At 48.1% G+C, this 24,480-nt stretch overlaps 2 protein-coding genes and 1 long non-coding RNA gene across 7 annotated transcripts in view; 2 read left to right on the top strand and 1 right to left on the bottom strand.

Annotated features, from left to right (window-relative positions):
• Stimate (STIM activating enhancer) overlaps positions 1-21,064 on the top strand; it is a 52,573-nt gene extending 31,509 nt beyond the window's left edge. For 2 of the 5 annotated variants that reach the window (XM_076836021.1, XM_076836339.1), the window contains exons 2-9: positions 4,503-4,551; positions 6,311-6,406; positions 8,482-8,603; positions 13,325-13,437; positions 14,404-14,481; positions 15,422-15,571; positions 17,320-17,430; positions 20,262-21,064. In XM_076836021.1, coding sequence (XP_076692136.1) covers positions 4,503-4,551; positions 6,311-6,406; positions 8,482-8,603; positions 13,325-13,437; positions 14,404-14,481; positions 15,422-15,571; positions 17,320-17,430; positions 20,262-20,333 — 791 coding nt within the window. In that variant the 3' untranslated portion in view covers positions 20,334-21,064. Of the gene's footprint in view, positions 1-4,502; positions 4,552-6,310; positions 6,407-8,481; positions 8,604-13,324; positions 13,438-14,403; positions 14,482-15,421; positions 15,572-17,219 lie in introns of all 5 variants that reach the window. The other 3 variants (XM_076836099.1, XM_076836185.1, XM_076836268.1) reach the window with 3 other exon arrangements.
• On the bottom strand, positions 16,687-22,774 carry LOC143382428 (uncharacterized). Its single transcript, XR_013089005.1, has 2 exons — positions 22,482-22,774; positions 16,687-17,395 (listed from the first exon to the last, which is right to left on the bottom strand). It is a non-coding gene; the product is annotated as an uncharacterized LOC143382428 (long non-coding RNA).
• Mustn1 (musculoskeletal, embryonic nuclear protein 1) lies at positions 22,441-24,480 on the top strand. The gene is made up of 3 exons (XM_076836408.1): positions 22,441-22,767; positions 23,860-23,992; positions 24,182-24,480. Exons 1-3 carry the CDS (start codon positions 22,759-22,761, stop codon positions 24,286-24,288), a joined length of 249 nt encoding a protein of 82 aa, XP_076692523.1. The 5' UTR covers positions 22,441-22,758; the 3' UTR covers positions 24,289-24,480.

Genomic DNA, 24,480 nt, shown 5'->3' with positions numbered 1-24,480 from the left:
ATTCCCTTTATCTCAAGCCCCACAGCCACTCTGTGAGCTCAATGTTTAAGAAATAGCCAGAACCTGACCTCTTCTCTCCAAACTTCCTGTTGCTGCCAGGTCAAGCTGCTTTCCTTTGGCCTAGGATCACTGATGGTCTTGGTTGCTAATGGATCTCCCTGCTCCCATATCACCCCCTTCAGGCTGTTCTTAGCACAGCAGCTGAGTGAGCCTGTTAAGTGGGCTCCACCCACTGTCCACAAAGGTTCAGCCCAGACCTGGAAGAGACCCTTGACTCATTACACTTTCCTCAGGTCTTGGCTCACTTCCTGGACCCTCTCAAATAAGTTTACACCCTGCTCGCCAGCCCCACTTCCCCCTGCTCTCCTTCCTTGTTGCAGATTTCACCTCTTCCCAGGCTGAGGTGCTTCATACTTCAAACCCCCTACCCCGCAGGGCTCCTCAGAGTGCACAGAGGGCAAGGGTTTCCTCTGGTTCTCCTGCCAGTGGAGCAGGCCTCTACATGAGACATGACAGGATAGATAACAAACTTTCCTGTTTTGTTTTCCCCTTACTAAATTGAATCTAAACATCTCTCTTATTCTTCCTTTAATTAAAAAAATTAATTCTTAACTGGAATATTCCAGGGAAAGAAGATGGGAGAGGAAGACGGTAGGAGTTATATTTCTGCTCCATAGAAGAACCTGAATCCATTCTGATTACCGCCAGTGGTGGTCCATGTGTGACTGCCCCCAGGGCACTGGCCTGTATACCTACACACTGCTTCTGTTTTGGCCCAAAGCCTACCTCAAGTCACACTGGTTCACCTGCCAGACTTATTTTACTGCATTAACACAAACCTCTAAGACAGATTTGTCTTTTCTTTTTCAAGTTTGAAGTAAAAGCAATATTAATATATAAAAGAGTATTTTGTATATTATTTTTGTATATTACATTTGCAATGACACAAAAAGTTCACTTGCAGACTGGGAGTATAGTCCAATGGTAAAGGGCTTGCCTAACATACATGAGGACCTGGCTTATATCTCCAGCTGCAAAAATATTAATTAAAAAAAAAAGAAAGTTCACTTCCTGATCCATATTTCTTTTTTCAAAGTTAGCCCTTGTTAATAGTTACTTATGCAGCCTTGTAGGGGAATGTATGCATCATTCCAGCAAAAATATATATCCATTAAAAATGGACTTGAGGGCTGGGGTCGTGGCTCAGCGGTTCAGCAGTACAGCACTTGCCTAGCATGTGTGAGGCCCTGGGTTCAATTCTTAGCACCACATAAAAATAAACAAGTAAAGGTATAAAAAAAATGGACTTGAGCTGGACTTGATGGTGTACACCTGTAATCCTAGCAACTCAGGAGGCTGAAGCAGAAAGACCACAAGTTTGAGGCCAGTCTCAGCAACTTAGTGAGACCATGTCTCAAAAATAAAAAAGGGTTGGGGATATAGCTCAGTGGTTGAGTGCCCACAGTACCACACACACTTGACTTGAACAATAACAAAAAATCATAGTAACATATTGTTTTACAATTTATTAGCATAATTTGAAAATCTTTCCATGTCACTCCATCTAGATCTTCCTTGTTTTTAGCAATTGCTTAGTATTGTATCCATGTGCTATGATGTCTACTAATCCTGTATCAACATTTATTGGCCTTGATTTCTTTCCAGATTCTTGTTATGAAAGTGTTGCAGTAACATCCCTATCCATCTTGGCACATCTGCAGTCATACTTGTAGAATTCATTCCTTTGTAGGTTAAAGGGGCATGGGTGTTTAAATTTTTTAAAAAACGTTTCTAGTTGTAGATAGACAGAATGCCTTTTTTTTATTTATTTATTTTTTTGTGGTGCTCATGATTGAACCCAGTGCCTCACATATGCTAGGCAAGCACTCTACCACTGAGCTACAACCCCAGTCCCACCCAGTATTTCGTTTCGTTTCTTTTTTTTTTTTTTTTTTGGAAGAGGGGTACCAGGGATTGAACTCAGGGTACTCAACCACTGAGCCACATTCCCAGCTCTATTTTGTGTTTTATTTAGAGACAAGGTCTCGCTGAGTTTCTTAGCACCTCACTTTTACTGAGGCCGTCTTTTAACTTGTGATCCTCCTGTCTCAGCCTCCCAAGCACTGGCATTACAGGCATGCACCACCGCACCCGGCTAAATTTTTGAGATATTATCAAGTTGATGTTTGAGTGCTTGTACTAGTTTATTCTTCTGGAGTATGTTTTCTCCACCAACTTTTTATTTGGAAAAATATTAAACGTACGTTAAAGTCTGAATACTAATATAATAAATACTCAGAATCCTTTGCCTTGTCCAGTTATTGTATTATCAGCTGAATTATTTTGCTCAGGCTGCCATAACAAAATATCACAGACTGGGTAGCTTAAACAATAGACTTTTATTTTCTCACAAGTCTGGAGACTGGAATGTGAAGGTGATAATCAGCCAGTTTGCTTTCTGCTGAGGCCTCTCCCTGGCTTGCAGATGGCCACCTTCTTACTATATCCTCACGTGTCTTTTCTTGACATCTGTGTCCTGATCTCCTGTTATAAGGACACCTGTTGTTACTGAGTTAGGGCCCTCCCATATGACTTCATTTAACCTTAATTACCTCTTTAGAGACCCCCATCTCCAAGTACAATCACATTCTGACATCCTGGAGATTGTAGGACTTTAGCATATGATTTAGTCAGGCTTCAGCCCATAAGACCACATTTGTTCATCTTTCTCTTAGAATATGTATTGTATCTGATTGCTATAGTATATTATAAAATACATTTATATTTGTGGCTTATAATTATCATATATCATATTTTGTATATATAATGTATATAATCATATCTACTGTGTAATTTCCTCCCTAAACCACTAGTAAGTAAATTGCAGCCATTCTGATACTTCAGCTTGTATCTCATGGAAATGAATAGCTGGGATTATTCCTGCCTTTGAGAGTCATTCAGGCCAGTAGAATCAGCTGGCCTCATCTCCAGATTCTTTGGCTTTGTTGAGGTTTTGAATCTGTGATGTGTCAAGGAGATGACAGACCTCCTTGCAATTCCACCTGCTTTTTTGGTCTCTGTATCAACATTCTCTAAACACCAGACTTGTTATTTTAATTCTCTGTACAGGCAGTCCTTGCTTTGCCAAATATGGACTGCTTGTGTTTATTCAGAAAGTGGGGTTTATTGATTTGAGGGCTGTTCATCACCCTCCGCCTCCCGTGGCAGCTCAGGACTCCACCAGAAGTTGATTGTCGCCTGCTACCAGTTGTAATGAGGCCTCTTCTGCAGGCTTACATCAGTGTCTCTTTCCTTCTTGGTACTTTTGTGTGGGAAAACATCACCAGGCGGCACTTTCTGTGTGTGTTTTGATAGAATCAGTGTGGAAACACTTGCCAAGAGCTTCAGTGGGGGACATGTGGACTTAAAACTATTTCCTCTGGTTCAGTTTGTTGTGTTGGCAGGCAACCCAGGGCACGGGGGCAATTCTTCTGAGTCCTTTGCCAGCCGAGGCTGAGCAGGTTGGTGCTGAATGAGAATTCTACCTTCCTGACTCTCCACTGCTGTAGTACCACTGCCGCCTCCTGTGAACACAACCAGCATCCTTGCTCTGTCCCTTCCACCCCAGGAAGCCCATCTTCTGTAGTTAGCAGAGCCCCTTTCCTAAAACACAATTCCAGCATGTCTTTGAGTCTGCTTAGAACTCTTCCTTGGCTCTTCCTTTCCTAGAGGATTTATTCCAGACCCCTTGGCCCTTCTCTCACATGGCTCCTGCTCAGTGTGTTCCCCTCCATTCTGCTATTTTCCCGACAGTATCAGATATGCTGAATTGAAGCCAAGTTCAAGTATGCCAAACATACTCTGTCGTGCTCTGCCCTGTACCTGTGAGCTCAAGGTGTTGCCTATCCAGAATAGATCTTCTCTCCCTCCCTGGTAGCAAATCCTTACTTGGCCTCAGGACCTGGCTTGACTGTCTCCATCGGTGTGGCCTGTCCCAATGCCCATTCCTTTAGGCAGGCAGGGTTGGTTGTCCTTCAGCCTCAGACTCACCTCTTCTCTATCACTGGTTATGTGTCTGTCTTTCCTGGTTGCTAGTCAGCTGAGTTTACATTTGCTTCCTCAATTCCTTGTTTGAAGTAGGCACTTGGTAAACATCTGGGTGAGTTTATCCTTAGATCATTTCCCAAAGTTAGAAGCAATTAATTTCTACTTAATTGTTTCCAGTAATTGTCTGAGTGAGACTTGTCACAAAGAAGTAAATACAGTTTTGCACATGCACTAAGAAGTCATTCTCGTTAGTATTCAGTTCTGAAGGGTCCTATGCTGGTCGTCAGCAATGCAGGGCCTCCGTGACTTTCACTGGCTTATTGTATATTGTCACATGTTAAAAGAGAAAGTGCTGAACTTAATAAACAATGAGTAGATTGATAACCCAACCTGTAGGTGCATTTTGCTTTGTGTTATTGCTTTGGAAAGTTACTGATGTCTTTCTTTTCTTCCAGTCAAACGCTTCAGAGAACCAAAGCATGAGAGACGTCCATGGAGAATATGGTATGTATTGAAACACTAACTCATCCCTAAAATATTTTTGAGTGTGTTGAATTTTGGGAGACAGGGTTGGGTCTGGTAGGGGATGAAATATGAGAAATTATACATAATAGTGTCTGGATTTCCTCAGTTGAGTTATCATTGGGAACAGTACGTGATATGAAAGCAGTCCTATTTTTCCACATGACTTTTGATCCCTACCTTTGTTTTATGATCACACTGCTTCCAATGTTGGAAGATGAAAAATAATAACAGATGCATCGTCTCTTCTCCAGATATCTTTGTCTCTGTCTACCTCTTGTTAGATAATGTTCAGAGTCTTGGATTCTACAGTCCATATGTTTAAGCAAAAAATAATCAAAATTTGGAGATTAGCTCTAACTACTCTATTCAAAACTGGTCTTCCTTGGTCCTAGAATAAAGAAAAACTATTTCTCTATTCATAGTACTTTTAAAGCACAAAGAGTGTGTGTGGGGGGCGGGGGTTCCCTAACACCAACCTGTTTTCTAATTATCTAATGCCAGCTGGGTGTGCAATAATAATTCTATTCTGACACAGAGCCCACTGATTGAGGGCTTAGTCCCACATGATGGCTACCCCATTCCAGTGCCAATCAGGAGTGTGCATTCCCTTAAGAACTGACTTAACTTCTGACTAACTTGACTATGAAGTTGGGGTTCCCCCAACCCCCTGTCAGTTTCAGTAATTTGCTAGAGCATCTCACAAAACTCAGGGAAACATTATTTACATTGACTGATTTATTATAAAGGATACAGATGAATGATTAGTTGAAGAGATATAGAGGGTAAGGTCTGAAAGTTTCCTGGACACAGGAGCTTCTGTCCCTTGGATTGCTGACTGTGGATTTGTTCACTAACCCTAAAGCGCTCAGACCTCATAGTTTAACTGTTTATACACAGACTTCACCATGTAAGCATGATTAATTATTAACTCAATCTCTAGCCCCTCTCCTCTCCCTGAAAATTGGGGTTGGGCCTCAAAGTTCTAAGCTTCTCATCATGACTTGGTCTTTCTCATGACCTTCCCCATTCTGAAGCCATCCAGGAGCCACAAAAAGTCACCTGCTTAGAACAAAAGATGCTTCCATCATCCAGGAAATTCCAAAGGATTAGGAACTACATGACACGAACCAAATATTAGGATAAAAAATGTTCCTAGCATCCCTGTCACTCAGTGTTAAGGAGTATATATATCCTAAAAATATTTATTTCATGTGGAATGAACCCACTGTAGCAGTATTTTATTTACAGTATGTAGTAAAGCTTCAGAAATAAATTCTAGGGACAAAACTCCAAGGCAATAAATCACTTGGAAGGAGACAGCCAACTCTTTAGGACAGCAAGGTGTCCACAGGAAGCTGCCTTGGGCTGTCTTAGATTTGCTTTTGCCCTGACAAAACATCACTTTCCCTTCAAAAGAAACCTTGATGAATCACTGAGATAAAGGCTTTTTACAAAATTTTAATCATGTACTCACTTGTTCTTATAGACATCACTGCTGAATGTTGATAATTCAAATTTTTTATACCCACCCACCATTGGTTCTCTCAAATCTGGTCTGGGGAGGGACCCAGCTCAGGGCTCTCTGTGTCCTGCTCTCTGTGTTGTTCTTTAGTGACTCTTCCCTGACACTGACCTTAGGAGTGTTTTTCCAGCCTCCAGATAATTTCTGTGGTCCATTCATTTTCTCCAAATACCTTCCTGTCAGACTGGTCAGAGGTGTTGTTTCTGTCTTGTGCAGGTTTTTAGATACTTCCAAACAAGCCATAGGGATGCTGTTCATCCACTTTGCAAATGTGTACCTGGCAGATCTCACTGAAGAGGACCCTTGCTCACTGTAAGTGACACATATTTGAGTGCAGGCATTGTCAGTCCTCCATTGAAAATGTGTGCTGGTCTTGCTTTCTGTGACCAGTCCTGCTCCTCCAGGGTGCAGAGGGAGTCACCATTTCTCCTCTACATTCCTCTGAGGGCCAATCCTGTGCATACCACCCATGAACTTACATACCCAGCCATCCATTGACCATCAGGGCTTTGACAGTTGCCTGGTACACTGGCTTTCTTCTAATCAGTTCACAGTCCTCCTTTGGTTTTCTAGTGCCCTTCCATCACCCAGCTTCCCAGCAACATGCCCTGCAGGAATGTCTCTGTGCCAGAAAAGACAGATAGGGGCTTCTCTGTGGTCTCAGACTGTTGACTATTATTGACCTCTTTGGCCTAAAGAACATGGGTTGTTCTGCCTTATCATTGGAAAAAAAACTTTCACACAGCCCCCAGGGCCATCTGTCTAAAACCTTAATTGGGCCCTGAAATGCTGAACTCCTTGCTGGTAGCACCTGAATAGTTCTCTTAGCAGATGGGGTGGGAAAGGAGGCTCACCTACTTCATCCCAGACCCATCTCTTACCTTCTTTCATCCACAGAGCAGCTCTGCCATGTAGATACTGTGATTATCCCCACTTTCCAGTTGGGGAACTGAGACACAGAGAGATAATGGCACTTAAGTTCATGCAGTTCAGGAGTAATAGAGCTGGACTCAAATACATCCTGATTGGCTCCAGGGCCTGCATGACTCCCTGCTGTCTGCCCTTCTCCCTTACATTGAGCATAGTGTAGAACTTGACCTTTATTCCCAAGGACAGCACATAGTAGGCTCAAGAAGTATTTGACGAGTGAATGAATGACCAGAAGGCATGTGTGTGTATCAGTTATCCTTGTTGTTTTCAGGCTGGGTCTCAAATGTAAGGACTCAGGTGTGAGAGACACTCGACACCAATTAGATCCCAGAGCCTTATAGCCTCACACCAGAGGAAAAATTGCCTTAGCAGCCAGCACTGTTCTTTGTGTCTCTGATCTGAGAGTGACCCCTTGTGACTTTAAAGAGGAAGGACAGGCAGGAGAAAAACACCACCCCCTCCCTCTCTAGGCTTATTTTCTGGCCCCTGGGGATAGGACACAGCATGTTCTGTCTGGGATCAGAGTGCTCTGCAAGTGCAAGCTGGGGTTGGAATGAAGGACCAGGAATCCTCATAAAGTGCCTCAAGCTGTGGCCGCTCAAAACACTGCAGCTAGGTTTCACAGTGTCCTGGGTTTATCTGCAGAGTTGTCAAAGCCATGCGGTATCACAGTGGGTCAGTACCTAATCCAGTGACCTTGTCTTCCACATACTTTGCAACAGAGAACTGAGGCCTGTGGTCAGCAGGGCTCAACTGCATCTGGGTTTAGGGCCCTTGAAGGAGGGAGGGCAGGTGGGTCTTACCTTGGAGAGGGAAAGGGTTTTGTGTCAGCCCTGTGGAAACAGATCTTAGCAGAACATGTGGTCACTGTGGGCATGCCTTTTGGTCCCGCCTTCTCCCTCCAGTCCTTTGGCCTTGTCCCAGGGGGTAAAACTCTCTCTAAAGTCTAAAAGTATTGTGTGTACATGTCTATACACAATGAGCAAGGGCCACATGATCCTGCCCTCTTTGCCTAAAAAACCCTGGAGACATTTTCTAGAACTGCCTTGAGGCAGCAGCACTGTCACAAGACCTTATGTTGGCTGGACCGTTGGGGAGTTATCAGAATAATCAGAAGGACTTTTTTTTTTTTTCAGGAACTCTGTCTTCTGTTCAATCTTGGCCTGACAGGAACACTTTTTAAGCATTTCATCCCTCTCTTATCCCTCCCTCAAGTTGTTGACTTTAGTAACTTGTCAAGGACCTGGAAGTGAGAGCTGCATGCAACCTTTGCAGCCTCTCACATGGGCACATTCAAGGCTATCAGCCCCTCCAAGAACAAGATCAGAAAAAAACACTGGGTCAGTCAGCTTCTCAGGTTGTACCTCCATCAGCCTTGACTGCTAACTCTGGGAAACTCTGTACCTAGGGCCTAGCTCAGTGGCTTCTGATTGTGCTTATGTGCCCTCTCCTCATAGGTACCTCATCAACTTCCTCCTGGACGCCACTGTGGGCATGCTGCTCATCTATGTGGGAGTGCGCGCTGTCAGTGTCTTGGTAGAGTGGCAGCAGTGGGAATCCCTGCGTTTTGGTGAATATGGTAATGTGCCATGAACACTGGCTGGTGTGTGGTGGGAGCTGCTTGCCTACCAGTGAGGGATCCAGAGAAGATTTGGGAATGGATGACTGTCTCCTTTGTGTGGTGGAGGGGCTGGCTCTGGGGTTTAAGCATCATCCTCCTGGGTATGTGTGGGTGCCTACCTCACTGCTGAGGCTCTTGCCTTGGTGTCAGGAAAGGTGGCAGGAGGCAGGAGATACCCTAGATTCAGGGAGATCGCTAATCTCTCCTATAAGTCCCTAAGACCATCTTATTTCTGCCAATCTTTTCATGGAGCTCACCCTGCCATGTTGGAGAAATGGGGTGGTCAGTAGGGAGGTGGAAGCCCTGCCCCTCTTTCTGCTGTACACCTGTGATTGTCTGGTCACCAGGCCATCCCACATGTGATGGGAGGCCCTATGTGAATGGCACTCACATAGCCAGGTCTAGAAGGTCCATTCCCCTGAGGCCAAATTGCCTTGCTTTCCCTCAACTACTTGAGCCCCACCTAGCATTGCATGTACCAGTCACCAGAGTCACAAGTCCATCTTTACCCAGAGACAGGGCTTAAAACAGGTAACTTACGTCAGACTCTGATGGATACAGCCTGAGTAGCAAGCTGCCTTCATGTAGCCCCATGAAAGGGAGTGTCAGGACAGGACTAAGGGGTAACATCAGCTCTTTTCCACTGTCCCAGCTGACCTTTCTATCTGTAGGCAAGAGCTCCTTTCCTCAGTTGGAGCAGCAGCATTGGAACCTTTGCCATGAGAGGGCATAAGAAATGGAGGGACAAAGGGAGTGTGGATGGAATACTGGATCTGCAGTCTCCCGCAGATCCCAAAAAACTCATGGCTCTGGGCCCAGGGGCCACTAACTTCTAGATGGCTAGAAATCTCTAAGGGATTGACGGTTTAAAAGGGCAGCTTATTCATGGAGCTGGCTGTGAATGCCTCAGGTATTTCTAGAAATCTTAAGTAATTGTTTATCCCCATGGAGGGGAGATGAGCTCAGGGGAGGGCTTTTCTTAGCCCCAACACTTGATGCCTAATGAGTCACTGACCTAAGATAGTGTCCAGCATACAGCGTGTGCCTCCTGGGCTCCAGGAAAGGTTTCTGAGACTCCCCAAGTCATGGATTCCTCAACTTGCAGGCCAGAAATGGACCACAGTACATGTGGACTACTGTGGCATTATTATCCCTGTTTATAGATAAGGTGCCTAGAGGAGTCAGGTGGCGCACAAAGCATCCCTGGCTAGTATATGTTGGGGGCCTTTTGCCCTCAGCAAGATACACAAACCCTCCAGCCACCTCCACGATCAGTACTCATAACTACTTCCTTGCTGTTGAGATCCCTTCCAAAAGGCTCTCAACTCAACTAGCTGACCAGAGCTAAGGTGGATCCCCTCAATCAGCTGTATGACCTGGAGTACAAGTCAGGTCTGATACAGCAGGCAGGCATTAGGAGGCCCTCATTCCCTGACAGAAGGAAGAGTCAGTGTAAAAGGAGGAGGGCAATAGCTGTGTCTACACCTCCTTCTCATGCTGGTTGACCTCCCTGGGCGCCTTGCCTGGCCTTAGCCAGTGCCCTTGAGAATCGGAATTTCTCCAGATAACTCCAGGTATCTCCAGAGAAAGCTGCCCTTTATTAGGACCACTGAGGGCCTCCCTTCCCAGATTGTTGTTACCCATTGTTTTCTAGTTGTCAGATTTTGTTGTTTTCTATTGCTGTTATAACAAATTAACATAGACTTTAGTGACTTCAAACAACACAAATTGATTACTTTATAGTTCTTTCCTTCAGAAATCCAATATGATTGTCTTGAACTAAAATCAGTGTGTCAGTAGGGCCAGATACTTCTGGAAGTGGTAGGGGAGATTGCTCTGCTGCCCTTTGTGGCCTCCAGAGGCTGTCTGCATTCCATGGCTTGTGCCTTTCCTCCTGTTTTCAACATCAGGTTTGTCTTACATCACACTACTCTGACTTTGCTCTGACCTTCTACTGCCATCTTCTATTTGAAAGTCCCCTTTGATTACATTGGGCACTTTGTTGTATACCTGAACACTATGAATACTCTCCCTATAATTAAAAACTATTTTTTAGGGCTGGGGTTGTGGCTCAGCAGTAGAGCACTCGCCTCTCACGTGCGAGGCCCTGGGTTTGATCCTCAGCACCACATAAAAATGAATGAATAAAATAAAGACATTGTGTCCAACTGAAAAATAAATATTAAAAAAACCTATTTTTTAAATCTTTGTTTTTGTGGTACTACAGATTCAACCCAGATTCTTACACATGCAAGGCAAGTGCTCTACCACTGAGTTACACCTCCTGCCTTCTTCCTATCTGAAATACAGCTGATAAGGAGCCTTAATTCCATTGACATCCATCATCCCCAACCCTTGCTAGGTAACATGACATATTCACAGGTTCCAGGGATTAGGATGTAATCATCTATGTGGACCATTATTCTGCCTATTATGCATGTGAGCCTGCCCATCCATTTGAGGTAGTAGCTCCATGAGGACACCACAGCTCTCTTCTCAGGTATTAAAGAAAAGGAGCTTGTTTTCTAGGTAGCTTTCTTGGTTCCTAGAAGAGAAGATCACTAGACTTGAGGAGTAAGCCACACTTACGTGTCTGGGACCAATCAGATTTGGGTGGTACATGTTGTTTGCAATCTGATGACCAGACTGCTCTCTCCCTGAAAATGAGGTCCACAGTGCATGTGGGCTTTGCTGCCCACCCCATTCTTTCCAGAAGCCTCCTTTTGCTCCCTATTCCTGTAACTTATTCTGAGGAAATAATTCATTGAAACCAAAACCTGTATACATGAGGTTCTACAGTGCAGTACACATTGGCCACACCTATCATGTTGTCCTTTAAAGACAGGACTCTGAGGAGCGTTTCAGAGACTCAAGGGAAACAGAAATGAGCAAACAAACAGATGTGTGTGCACTCATCCGGGCTATGGTTTCATGTGATCCAGCACATAGGAGGCAGTATGTCAACGCAGGATTATGGGCACTTTTTTCTCTTTTCACTGTGGTTTGGAACTTTGTTATTTTAACAGTGAGATTGAAACAAAAGGCAGCAGCAGCTCAGGTGTGCAGCATAAACTCAGAAAGGAAGCAGATGGGGAAAAAAAGCATTCACAGCTTTTGTCAGTCATTCACAGCTTAATAGCAAATAGAGTGAGCACACTCAAAGCAAGTGGGTATCCTTTTGACAGTATGTAAATGGTGCCGCTTGCTCCGCTGACTTTCAGACATACCAGTCTCAATTCAGAGACATTTCCCAATGGTACATGCTGTCTCCATATCCCTAGTCTTTCTTATTGAAGCTAATATTTTCATCTGCTCTTTTAAAGAACTTTTCTCAATAAGGTCAGGTGGTTTACTGGAAACATTGCAAAACTCCATTTTCAGCCTGGGGAAAAGGCTCTAATGTCCTGCAGAAAAGGTGAAAACAGGCAGGAAGGACTCCAAAGAGGTGGCTGATGAGTTTCTACAGGCTTTCTGCCACCCTTCTCTGTTGTTTTCCAGAAAAGGGAACAGACTGGTATTCTGTCCATTACAGCTATATAAAAGCATTCTCTTGCGCTTCCCCTGAGTACAGTTGGCATGCCTGGGCAAGACTGGGGGCCTGGGGCATTGATGCCTGGACAAGGATTGCCAGGGAAACAGTAGATTCAAATGAGAAGCTGGAAATTTCTCTTTGGGCCAATTTCTCTTCTCAAAGTCTAGATTTTGCCTCTCCTGAAATGTTACTCTCTTTCCTCCTGTTCTGGCCAGTGATATTTGGACAGAACTTCCAGGGCAACCTGGTGGCCTTCCTCACACCCCACTGTCCCCAGGTCTCCAACTTTGGGGAGACTCCCAGGGGCCCTTCCCTGGGATATGCATATCAGAAGATCATTTCCTAGAAGGACTGTCAGGTCCTCCACCCTTCATCAAGTCCCTTTTGAAGCATTCTAGGGGCATTTCAGGGCCTCAGTGTCCCTCATTGTGAACTGTTGGGCCCTTTAGTTTCTCAGTCATGGTGACGAATGGGATCAAAGATCAGCCCTCATCACAGTCTCTCAGACCTGAGCTCATCTCCTTGGCCTTGAAGGCTTCTCTCTTCTCTTGTCCTTTGCCAGAGTGTTTGGAAGTCACCCATTTGAGACAGTGGAATCTGAATTCCTCCCAGGTCAGATTTCTGCTGAGGCAGTGGAGATGGCCAGGAAGTGGGTGGGATAAGGCATAGGAGGTAAAAAGTAGTGAACAAACAAAGAGGTCAATTGCTGCCTTTATGACGTCAGTCTGCTCGTGGGCAGAGGAAAAGGAAGGATAGAACTGGCCACTGCAAAAATCAACAATGGATAGTAATAGCAGTCTTGCTTCACACAGCTTCTGCTGCCAGCAGACAGAGAGCCAGCCTATCTGAGCTCCAGCCATGAGCACTCACTAACTTTAGGGCCTTTCAGTTCTATCTTAGAATCTCTTGAAAGGAATACCAATTTAGTATGTCCAAATTAGGAATTCTCAGATTTTATTTAAAATATTGCATTTGTCTGTTAGGAATAAGGTGATCTTTTAGGACCTTGGTAGAGGGCTCACTATAAACTTCTTTAGGGTGTGGCTGGGAATGTGAGGGCTCAGGAGGAGCTGTAGGGGAATTGGCTAGGGGGTTATCTCACTCGAATACTGGGCCTGTGTGACTGAGCACCCACCTGTCCCTGCAGGAGACCCTCTGCAGTGTGGGGCGTGGTTTGGGCAGTGTGCCCTTTACATCGTGATCATGATCTTTGAAAAGTCCGTCGTCTTCATCGTCCTTCTCATACTTCAGTGGAAAAAGGTTTGCCTCCCATCCCCACTCCAGCAGTCCTTGCTCAGTACTTCATCCCACTACCCACATGCTGCAGCCCTGTTAGAAAGCTAAATTTTTGTTTTAACTCCATGAGCAGACCCCAGATTTGATCTGATATGGCAACTCTTCATAAGATTATTAAGTTGTCATTCTTTTATGTGGCATCTGTCCTCTCCATGGATATAGGGTCTACTCTAGATTAAGCCTGGGGATATATTCTTCAGACCCTGCAACTCTAAGTGTCTCTGCGTTTCCAAATGTCATCTTCACACATCTGTCTTGGCTAGCCATTTGGCACCACAGACAGCTTTCATGACCTGTGTCTCCCATCCTGCCAATACCCTGGTGAGACCACAGGTTCCCCTGGTTTGGCCTTTGGTGCTGCATAGATAAGCTGAACCCAGTGCTGCCCCCAGTGCTGTACAGATAAGCTCATCCCTATGCAAAACCACCTGAGTCTTCCAGAACAAGTGGCTCAGCTCTTGGCTATAGCTGGGTCTTATTTTTAGGAAATAGGCCAGGGCATTTCAAAGCCATTGTCTTGAGGGAGATGGTTAGAGTACAAGATTTCTGCTAGAAGGAGGTTTGACACCTGGTTGCTCATGTCTCTAATGAGCATCTGCTGAATTTCAGTTTCCTCCCTCCAGCTCTCAAGAGCCTGCATTCCCTGGTGGAGGCTTGGGGCCCTCTCTACTCTGTTTGGGCACTGCTTGGCTCTGGCTCAGTGGTTGTAAGCACACTGCACTTTGCAAGTTCACAACAAGGGGGCAGCTGTGAAAGCACTAATGCTCAATACAGGGTCCCTTATTTATAGTCAGATCTGGGGTACCACAGCCAAGGGAGTGAGGGCTATCTTATCACTCTGGGGGAATGCCTAAGCTAAGCCCCCTAACAGGGGTTCCTGGACCCTGTCCCTGTGGTCTACCACCTCACTGCATCTGTTTCTCTTTACAGGTGGCCCTACTGAATCCCATTGAAAACCCAGACCTGAAACTGGCCATCGTCATGCTGATCGTCCCCTTCTTTGTCAATGTCAGTGCCATGTTGCATGTTTTACACTGCTTTGTGCCCTGCCTTCCAGGATTCCTGTTCAGAGTCCTGAGTCTGACAGAAAACTCAGAGCCCTCAGATCTTTCTTTCTGTGTGACCAGTTATCACATCCCCACTCCCCTCCCCAAGACCTGGAAATGGCAGGATTGCTTCTTCAAAAGGCAGGTCTCTGCTCTAGGGCCCCTGTCCAAGATGAAGGGTCCTAGGAAAGTTGTCCTTGCCCTCTCTGCTAGGGATCTACCATGGAGGCATCCCACCCCATGTGTGACACCAGCTTCTAGGTCAAGATCATTCAAGCTGGACTCAGTGGCACATAATTGTAATCTTAGCAACCTAGTGAGAGCCTGTCTCAAGGGTGAGGGGTGCTCAGGATGTGGCTCAGTGGTAGAACACTTGCCCAATACATGTGATGCCTTAGGTTTGATCCCCAGCACCACTAAAAAATATATGTATATATCACTTCAAATGTGCCTCAATTGTTTATTCCTGAGGACAGTCCTCAGAAACTCACATGCACAGTGGTTAAAAGCCAGGAAATAGTGAGAGGAACGATAAAAGGACCTGGACACCAGATACACAGAATATGCTGTCACCACACAGGGCCTCTACAGGCCCAGAGCAGGTATCCAGAGACCTTGGTTCTGGGCCCAAGACAGGCTGCCAGTCCCAAGAGAAACCCCTTGGTGAGCAGGCAGGGATTTTCTTCCCTGTTCTCTGATGAGAAAACTGCAGCAAAGGAAATAAGTTCTGGGAATCTCTCTCAAAGCTTCTAGAAGATTGCAGGGGGGCTGAATTCTCTTTCCCTGTCTTTGGATTTTGTAACCTGGAATGGGCTGAGAAAGGGTGGAAATGGGGACTGCGACTGCTCTGCTTTCCTTGAAAGTGGCTTCTCCCAAAGTAACCTGCATTTCTCTTCCCACAGGCATTGATGTTTTGGGTAGTGGACAATTTCCTCATGAGAAAAGGAAAGACGAAAGCTAAACTGGAAGAGAGGGGAGCCAACCAGGACTCAAGGAATGGGAGTAAGGTCCGCTACCGAAGGGCAGCGTCTCACGAGGAGTCGGAGTCTGAGGTAGGGGCCTCCCTGACCCTCTCTGAGTACCTGGTCATTATGCCACTGGCCTACAGGTCTCTGGTCTAATGTTTGCATTTGGTCTTCTCTTGGGTACTGAGTCACAGCACCAGCCAGAGGGAGGGAGAAGAAGCTGAGTGAAGAGCAACCCAGGTCACACACCATTCCCATCTAGCCAGGCCCCAGGACTGCTGTCCCACATGCCTTCCTAGGGAGGAGGGTAGAGTATGTGGTGGGGGTGGCTTACCACCAATAGTCTCCCTGTCAGTGGAGAAAGGCAAGGGAGGAACTGCCTAGTTTCAGGGAAGCTGGCAAGGACCCTCCTGGGCCTCATGGTTGACCTTCAGGCAGTAAGGTATTAAATCCCTGCCCACCACTGACAAGCAAGGAAAGCGTTGGCTAAGCCAGCTGGAAACTTCTAAAATATAGGAGTAGCCAGACCTCTCAGGCAACCCCATCTGCCCTTGTTTCCTAGTTTCCAAAGTTCAAAGCTTCAGGGAAGAGCAGTGGTCATGAACAGCAGCAGAGAGGCAATAAACTTATGTCTGGCAGCCACTCAGGGCCTGTGCGCCACACATCTGAGGTGAAGCTATCTCAGGAGATGCCCTGGGAAACTTGCATGGCGTGCTAAGCACTGTGCCACCAGGAGAGCCACAGAAATGATCCAGACAGAGTAACACACAAATGGCTCATCCTGGCATTTGCAAAGCCTTCTGAAGCCCAGACAAACAAAACCCTGTGAGGACCCTGGGGCAGTAGGCAGGGAATTCTGGAAGATGGATAGGAAATAGGACAGAAAGTAAGCCCGTGCCTTCTCTGGGTACATATTCCTAGAATCTGGCACAGAGCTTGTCACATTGTAAGAGATTGGTAAACATTTGAATGACAAACAGCATTATGGGCATCAGAACTCAAGGAATGGGAGCAAGGTCTGCTACCGAAGGGCGGCGTCCCACGAGGAGTCAGAGTCTGAGGTAGGGGCCAGCATGGTGGGCCAGCATGTCTTATTGTGTAAGGGGGCCTCCCTGTCACTGTCTTCCTCAGAAGCACAGATGCAATAGCTGGCGGGCATTCAGTCAAGTCATTTGGCATCTGGATAATAATGTGAAATTCACTGTGGCCAGAGCAGCATTTATTCCAGAGTGTACAATGGAATGTCAAGCAGTGTGAGGTACAGGCGAGGTGTGAGCTAGATGAGCAGGTGCTTTGTGCTGCAGGCTGAGGACCTGGGACATGCTTGTATAAGCAGTAGGGAGCCAGTGAGGGTTTAATCAGGGGACCGAGATTGGAAGCAGAGAGCCCTCAAGGGTTCAGTCCAGGGGAGAATTGGTGAGACTACCCTGTCCCTGGAGTAGGAAGTCATGTTCCCCTGTAGCTTTTCAGTTTGCTTCTCCTGTATTTAAGGCAACGTCAAGGCCCTAGGACTCCGTGTGTCAAGGCTGAGCTTCTTATTGCCAGCATGACCCTGGGCTTCAGGTCTCTGCTGAGGTGTGGTTGGTTTGGGTGCAGCTGGAGTTAGATGGGGAAATGAGGAACACTGGCATGGAGGCCGGGGGGGCGGTGGGGGGGTCTGTGGACTCAGTGCTGGTTTCGGTGGGCCAGCATGTCTTATTGTGTAAGGGGGCCTCCCTGTCACCATCTTCCACAGAAGCACAAGACTTGAGGCCTTCTGGCGGGGCCTGGGGTCCAGGGAGGGCAAACGCAGAAGGGCTGCTGCCACGTCTCAGCCGTGCCTCTCCGCTGCCCAGATCCTGATCTCGGCCGATGATGAGATGGAGGAGTCCGACGTGGAGGAGGACCTCCGCAGACTGACCCCACTCAAGCCTGTGAAGAAAAAGAAGCACCGCTTTGGGCTGCCTGTATGACACATTCCATGCTGGGGGTGACAAGTTTGGGGCCAGCCAGCTGCTGGGTCAGCAGGTGGTCACCCCGCAGCGTCATCCCTTCCCTCCTCTCTCTGCCCCTCCTCTTCTACCTCCACTCCTCTCGCTGTCTCTGCCCACTCTCTGCCCACCCCCAGACTACTGTGACTTAAAAAGAGGGAACAGGAACCAGCACCCAAGGGGGCCGTGGGCAGCTGGAGGTCCCCGCTCAGTTGCACTACAAACACTGACCAAATATGCAAGCAAAGAGCTTTGTTTGTTTGTTGTTGTCCTGCACAGTGTTGTGAGGGACCCGGAAGCCCCTGTCCTGTGTCTGACCAGGTGGTGCGGTACAGGAAAACACAGGCCCACACAGGCCCGCACAGACCGCGGGTGGGTCTCTCCCCAAGGCTGCAGGCAGCGAGGACACATGACGACGTGCTTGGGGCTAAAGTCACTCACTGACCAAGTTGGAACCGGAATGCTTTCTTACTCAAAATGGCTTTTGTAACTCTTGATTTCTAAAGCCGGTTTTATGAGCTATGACAGTGTTAACTGTTTTTTGAGTATGTGTTTATTTCCTACAAAGTACCTATGGGACTAATGGGCAAAACCTAGATTTTTAAGTCTTCCGTATGCTGTTTGACTTTTATATTTTTAAGTTATATTTTCATACTATTGTATTTAAAAACTCTTTTTAATCCCCAAAGAAATGGATTTGTTTGCCTTTCATGGGGTATGAGCTGTGGGAGGAAGAAGTCAAGAGTTTTTCTACTTGGGATATTGTTAGGTAATGTCCTATGATAAGATGAGGCAAGTGACCCCAGGGGGCAAGGTGGATGGACTTTGCCTGGAATCAGAACCCGTGGTTGTGGAAGGTCAGGTCTGTGCATGAGGCAGCTGGTCTGAAGGTGGATCTGCGTGCCCCAGAGTGTGTGGAACAGGAGGGGATCTGCCAGGACCCCAGTCACTTCTGCTGGCAGGTTAGAGGTCTTGGTTTAACTGGTAAAGGAGCCTAAGAGTTAGGTTTTTGTGTCCAGAGGAATCAAGAGCATGGGCTGCTTGTGTTTGTTCCCTGCCTCTCCCCAGAGCTTCCAGATCTCAAGTGTAAAATAGTCCCAGCCTCTTAGCCTCTACTACAGCAGCCTGCAGAGTCAATCCTCTTCTGGTGCCTGTCACCTGCTGTTATCTGCTCATTTTACATGGAAGTCTGGAGAACATCCACATGGCCAGACGAGCCTGTTTTCAGTCCCCGCTTCCCCACTCTGCAGAGCATGGTGGCTGGGGTGGGCAGGTAGAGGTGAGAGAACCTGCTATCTAAATCCAGAGGCTGCAGCCCCTCCTCACATGGTAGCACCTGCTCCTCAGCCTGGCCACAGGCCCCTGTGGCTTGGAGAGTTTGCTGAATAGAGGTGGAGCTGGCTGAGCCCAGCACTTTCCTGCTGTGGAAGCAGCAGGGTGGAGTTGCCCAGTGGTTTGTCATGCCAAGAGGCAGCCACAGACCCTTAGGAACAGAAAACCACACTGCTATAATGCGGGCTACAAGTGAGACAAGCGCAGAGGCCATTCCACTCAGAACCATCTTTTTAAACCTGCGTAAAAACATGTTCTACTTCAGCATAATGGGTCTGAATGTGTTTGTGGTATGTGAGCCAGACTGTTGAACCAGGCACCTGGAACAGTCGCCTGCTGCTGCTTGTGGTCCTGCCTGTCTTGGACATGGTGGAATAGCTTAGGGAGGCCCTCTCAGCCCCTCTTCCTCCAGGAATGCAGATGACTGTGAGGAGCAGGGACTGTAGCTGTGCAGTAGGAGGTGACTCCACCAGTGTGGGAATCGCTGCCAGAGGAGGGGATAGGCTGGCAGTGAGCGAGATGGAACCTGCCCAGGTCCCAAAATGTTCCTGCACTCATTCACTCTCTTTGGTTCCTCCCATTCCACAACTGTGGTCTTTCCCTACCACATCTCCATGTCTCCAGTGGGGCTCTCTTGGGTTGCCCATCCCCAGACTACTGTGACTGGCAAGACCCAAGACTGGCATTTCTGGGGAGACTGTCACTCAGAGTTGAAGCTTCATGTTCAGTCTTGAGTTCCCAGTGTTTCCAAACCAGGTTCAGGGGTAGGGGACCACTGTCTGTAAAAGAAGGAAACTTGGGGTTGTGTACACCTCAGAGGACCTCATGTCCACGCTTGTCCCCGCATCCACTGAACAGTGAGCTTGAGGGACAGAAGTAGCAAGTGAGTGCTGGTGGTGTCCTGTGTCCTGATTGTTGTTAATAAGGGTTTGAGTCTCCGAGCTGCAGCTGTGTAACTGGCTGACAAGGGTGGAGGTCGAACAGGGAGTCTGTCTGATCCCAGGGGCCTCTTGGTGTGCGGGCTTGGACAGTGTGGCATCATCACGTGTTAGGCCTTCCCATCCTCCTGTGCCCTGGGAGAGCCTCCAGCTCTCTAGTCACTGGGGCTCTTACATGGCACACTCTCATGAAAGCAACTCAGAGTGCTGTGGTCAGGACTTCCTCCAGAGCTGTCCTCCCTCCCTGGGATGAGTTTCCTCACCACCTGCTCCGAGGTGCCTTACGAGGTGCAGCCCTTCACTGGCTAATGGCAGGCATCACCGTGCTTGAGAAATGATGGGATACTGACGGAATATTGTATATGGTCAATCTGATTTGTCCAAATCTGAACCTTGGCCAAGCCACCCACGATGGAAGCTTGAAGTCAAGGTCAGGAACAGGTTTCTTGTAACTATTGAAAATAAACCAATATGGCAGAACTGTGATCTGATTGGAAAAGGTGGTTGTTGCTATTATTTCCTTTTGGCTGTCATTAGGACATTGACAATGGCAAGGGAGATGGTGATGAGATCCTGGGTGGCAGTGGCTTCTCAGTCCACACAGCCTGAAGATGTGCAAGGTGAGGGTCTGTGGCCCCTCAGCCCTTGAGCACTGTGGTGGCCTCCTGCCACAACTTTCACTTGTGCCCTCCCTGGTAACAGGGAGTCTTAGGTTAATGTCACCTCTCATGCCTCTTTCTTCAGGGAACATAAAAAGGCTCAAATGCAAGTCATAACTTCCCTTCAGCAGTGTACCAGGGTCCACATCTGAAGGCTGGCCCAGGACCCTGAGGGAGCGGACTGCACTTCAGTGACCTTTTTGCAGCAAGTCAAGACAGGTTGCCCTGGGGGCTTTCTGCTGGCCAGACAGAGCAGCCACTTCATAGGGCACAAGGCTGACTCTTAGAAGTTCCACACCCTCCAGCTAAGAGGCAGAGCTCTGTTTTGCCTTGTAAGACATTGACAGCCCCAAGGGGCAATGCTTCTGGTGAGAGACTTCTGGTCTGACTTGCTTCGAGCACCTTGAGCTCCTGGGCAGGTGGGTGGGCAGGTCAGTTGGTTCATTGATTGGTTTGGTTGTTTTCAACTTGATTTTTCTTTTTATGAAGTTTACTAGAAGTCAGACCTATGTAAGCAGAACCGTGGTCACTTAAGCCACCATCCCAGCAAGGGTGTTTCGTCAGTGGTGTTACAAGTCACAGAAACAAAGTTTCAAAATGAAAGGGAAGATGATGTACTTATATTGTAAAATGGTTTACAATAAAGTTTGACATAACAGTTTTTTAAAAAAGAAACCATCACTTTTGTGGTTGTTGGTTGTGTGTTTTTCTGGGGTTGAAATAGCTTAATGGAGTTTAAAACAATGTCCCCGGTGGGTTAGAAGGCTCCCCAGGAAGCTGCAAGAGAAGGAACGTCACATCGCCCCATGCAGCAGCGAAGCCAGTCTGCCAAGGAAAGAAATCAAACATACTCTTGCCGTGTCTACTTCCTTGCTAATGAGAGACTAAGCCACTCTACCTCCAGAGGAATGAGCCATGTTGGGAGGTGGTGTGAGGAGGGAGCACCCCACATCCTGTCCCAGAGGCCATGGGCTGGGCAGAGCGAGCTGTGGGGCAGTGCTGAAGCCCCGGCTGGCACCCTGGTGTTGGTGGAAGGGCCCTTGCCAGGCCTGGCGTGCCCTGCACTGCCCCTGGGAGTCCTGGCATTCCTCCTGTCAGCACTCATCTCAGCCTGAGCCTGGCCATCCTCACATTGACCTCCTGGGGACCGAGACTAAAGTGGGGATTGGGGTGGGGCTTAAGGTATGATACCAATGGAGAGGCATTTGGAATAACCAAATGTCAGTGCCTGGTTGGGTTCCATCTGCTAGAGCCTTCAAGATAAAAATAATCTCCATCGCAAACAGGAAAGGAACTGGGGTGTGTCTGCTCTGGTGGGGATCATGTCCACTCCCCACACCCACCCCAGGCTCAGAGCCCTGCCGTGTGGCCCTGGGGATCTTCCCCTACAAAGATGAGGGTGATGGAAACAGAGGAGAACCAAGTCACCTTGCAGGAGGTCCTTGAGCCTGTCCCCTCCACAGCTCAATACCTGGGGTGGGCTTCACTCCTTCCCAGGACTCTTGTAGCACCTAAGCTGTCCTGCTGGTCAGCCCCACCCCACCCCTATGACATATCCCAGACAGAGACTGTCCCTGGGACCCTCATGTCAAGCATCTTCTGGTCTTTCCTGGGCACCCTTCCCACTGCCTTGCTTCTTCCCCTTTAGTTTAGAAGGAGAGCCAGTCTCCAAGGTCATGCGCCAGAGCTGGGCAGAGGACGATGCTATCCACAAAAACCTGGTGGAGCAGCCCCCAGGATCCCCTTGGCCTCAGTTTCCCCATCTGTGGGCCAGCAGTGGCCCCTTGCTCTGAGTCTATCATGATGGCCCTGTGAGCTCACCCTAAGCAAATGCTTCCAAGCACCAGTCACCAGAAACTTCTGCCCTGCTGTTGCTCGGGATAGAAAGTCACTTCCCACTAAAATCCACAGGAAGGAGCGGAAGAGAGAGAAAAACAAGCTCAGAGGATCCAACCCGGCTCAGGGCCCTCCCTCTCCTCACGGACAGCCCCCTACACTGGGATGGGCCATTGCAGACAGACAAGCCAAACTGTCACACACATTCCTAGACCCACATTCATAAACACAGCCAGTCGCCATTAGTGCCAGCACCTCCCACCTGCAAGTAGAGCAGCTGTTCCTGAGGGTGCAGGGTCTCCCCAGCTGTCTGCTTTCGCCAGCGCTGCTGTCCCCATCATATCCGAGAATAAACTCTGAAGCTAGTGGCTGTGTGGACTTGAATCATCGGAGAGCCTGTTGGAGGTAGGGGAGTGACTTACAGGGACGAGCCAGCAAGCTATATAAGCTCCAGAGGGCCAGGCTGCACGCAGAGCTCTTGCCTTGCTGCTGTCTGCCAGAGGCACCTTCAGGGAACCATCTCTTGCCCAGCACCCACCATGTCCCAGGTAGGAGGGCCCAGCATGGGCTGTGTTGGAACCAAAGGGAGTCAGGGTGGAGACCTGGACACTCTCATCTTTGGCAGCTGTCTTGAGCTAAGATCCAAGGATAAACAGGAGGCACTATAGCCCTGGGGAGGCCAGGCCTGGGGAGGACATCCCAGCTCCTGATGAATCCCTGTTCACCTTGGCTTTGTTTATTCTCTAGTTTGTTAGGAGGGGTGGTGGGAGATGGGTGTATCCCTTTATAGACCTCTACATGTCCCTTTGTGTATGAGGGAGCTGCCTATATAGCCCAGTGTGTACAGTTGTGTGTATGTTTGTAGCTGTAGCCGTGCAGTGTGTGTGTGTGTGTGTGTGTGTGTGTGTGTGCGTGTGTGTGTTTGTGTGTGCCTGTAGGTGTTCAGCTCTGTGTCCCTGTATTTCCCCAGTGGGGTGTATTCTTTATAGGGGCGGTGTTGTCCCGGGAGCCTAGCCCAGGCTGAGGGAGGGAATCCCTGCACCTGCCCCCAGGGCTTAGAAAGGAATAAGGCCTCAGACTCACAGGCGCCTGGGTTGTAAGCAAGCATTGACTCTGAATGCCCCAGCACTGGAAGGACACATAGTCTTAGCCTGCCAATGAGGGTTGTCCTTGTTGTCTGCTCCAAGGATGGGTGTCAAGTTTGAACTGTCACTTTGTGGACATCTGGACTGTCTACCCATTCCCTTCCAAAGACATACTAAGTAAAAATACTGGTGCTTTTCTGGAGAGAGATAATCCCTAAGAGACCTCTTGCCATCCAATATCAGGTCTTAGAACTCAACAAATTTCCTGGGGCTGCTCAGGCTCAAAGCCAGTCCCTTTCTCCTGTGTCCTGTTCAGGAATAAGCAGACAGACCAGTATGAGGCTGTGGTGGCCTCTGCCACCAGCAACTCCAAGTGTGTGGGGGAGAGCAGGTATGCAGGTCAGGCCAAGGGGGCTGGGAGATGCACAGGGCAGGGGTGTATCACTGTGACTTCTTGCAAGAGGAATGGGTCTTGAACCTGCTTGAGCTCAGTAAGCCAGGAAAGGGGTCTCTGCCTTGAGGCCTCAGAAAAAAATTAGCTCTGGGTTCTCCAAGGCTGGCGCTCCAGAAGCCCCCATCAAGAAGAAGCGTCCCCCTGTGAAGGAGGAAGACCTGAAGGGGGCCCGAGGGAACCTGGCCAAGAACCAGGCGATCAAGTCCAAGACCTACCAGGTCATGCGGGAGTGTGGTGAGTGTCCTCCAAGTGGGCTGCAGTTTGACATGGGGTTATGGTTGTTGTGGGGTGGGTATCAAGGGTTCTTTTCTGAGAATCCAGAGCTTCTGGGCTCAGGAGGGGCTGCTCTCAATACAAGGGGCCTTCCCTAAGAGGAAGCCAGGTCTGGTCCCTAACGGTACCTCCCTTACCTCCTTCCCACAGAGCAAGCTGGCTCGGTTGCCCCATCTGTGTTCAGCCGTGACCGCACAGGCACTGAGACTGTCTTTGAGAAGCCCAAAGCTGGACCTGCCAAGAGTGTCTTTGGCTGAGAAGTGCTCGTCGCGCCCCCTCCACCCCGAGCACCTGGACACAGGAGCCTTTCCCACGAACTTTTTTTTTATGCCAGAATATGTCTTTCTTCCCAGCTGTCTTTGGGACCGCTGCCCTTGCCCCACAGCCCTGACCCTTTGCACCAGAACCTTGGAAACACCAATAAAGAGTATGCCCAAGTGGCCTCAGCA

This window comes from Callospermophilus lateralis, chromosome 1, assembly GCF_048772815.1.
Source record: "Callospermophilus lateralis isolate mCalLat2 chromosome 1, mCalLat2.hap1, whole genome shotgun sequence".
Lineage (NCBI taxonomy): Eukaryota > Metazoa > Chordata > Mammalia > Rodentia > Sciuridae > Callospermophilus > Callospermophilus lateralis.
The sequence above is the reverse complement of the archived record's forward strand: the minus strand, read 5'-3'. Positions and strand labels throughout refer to the sequence as shown.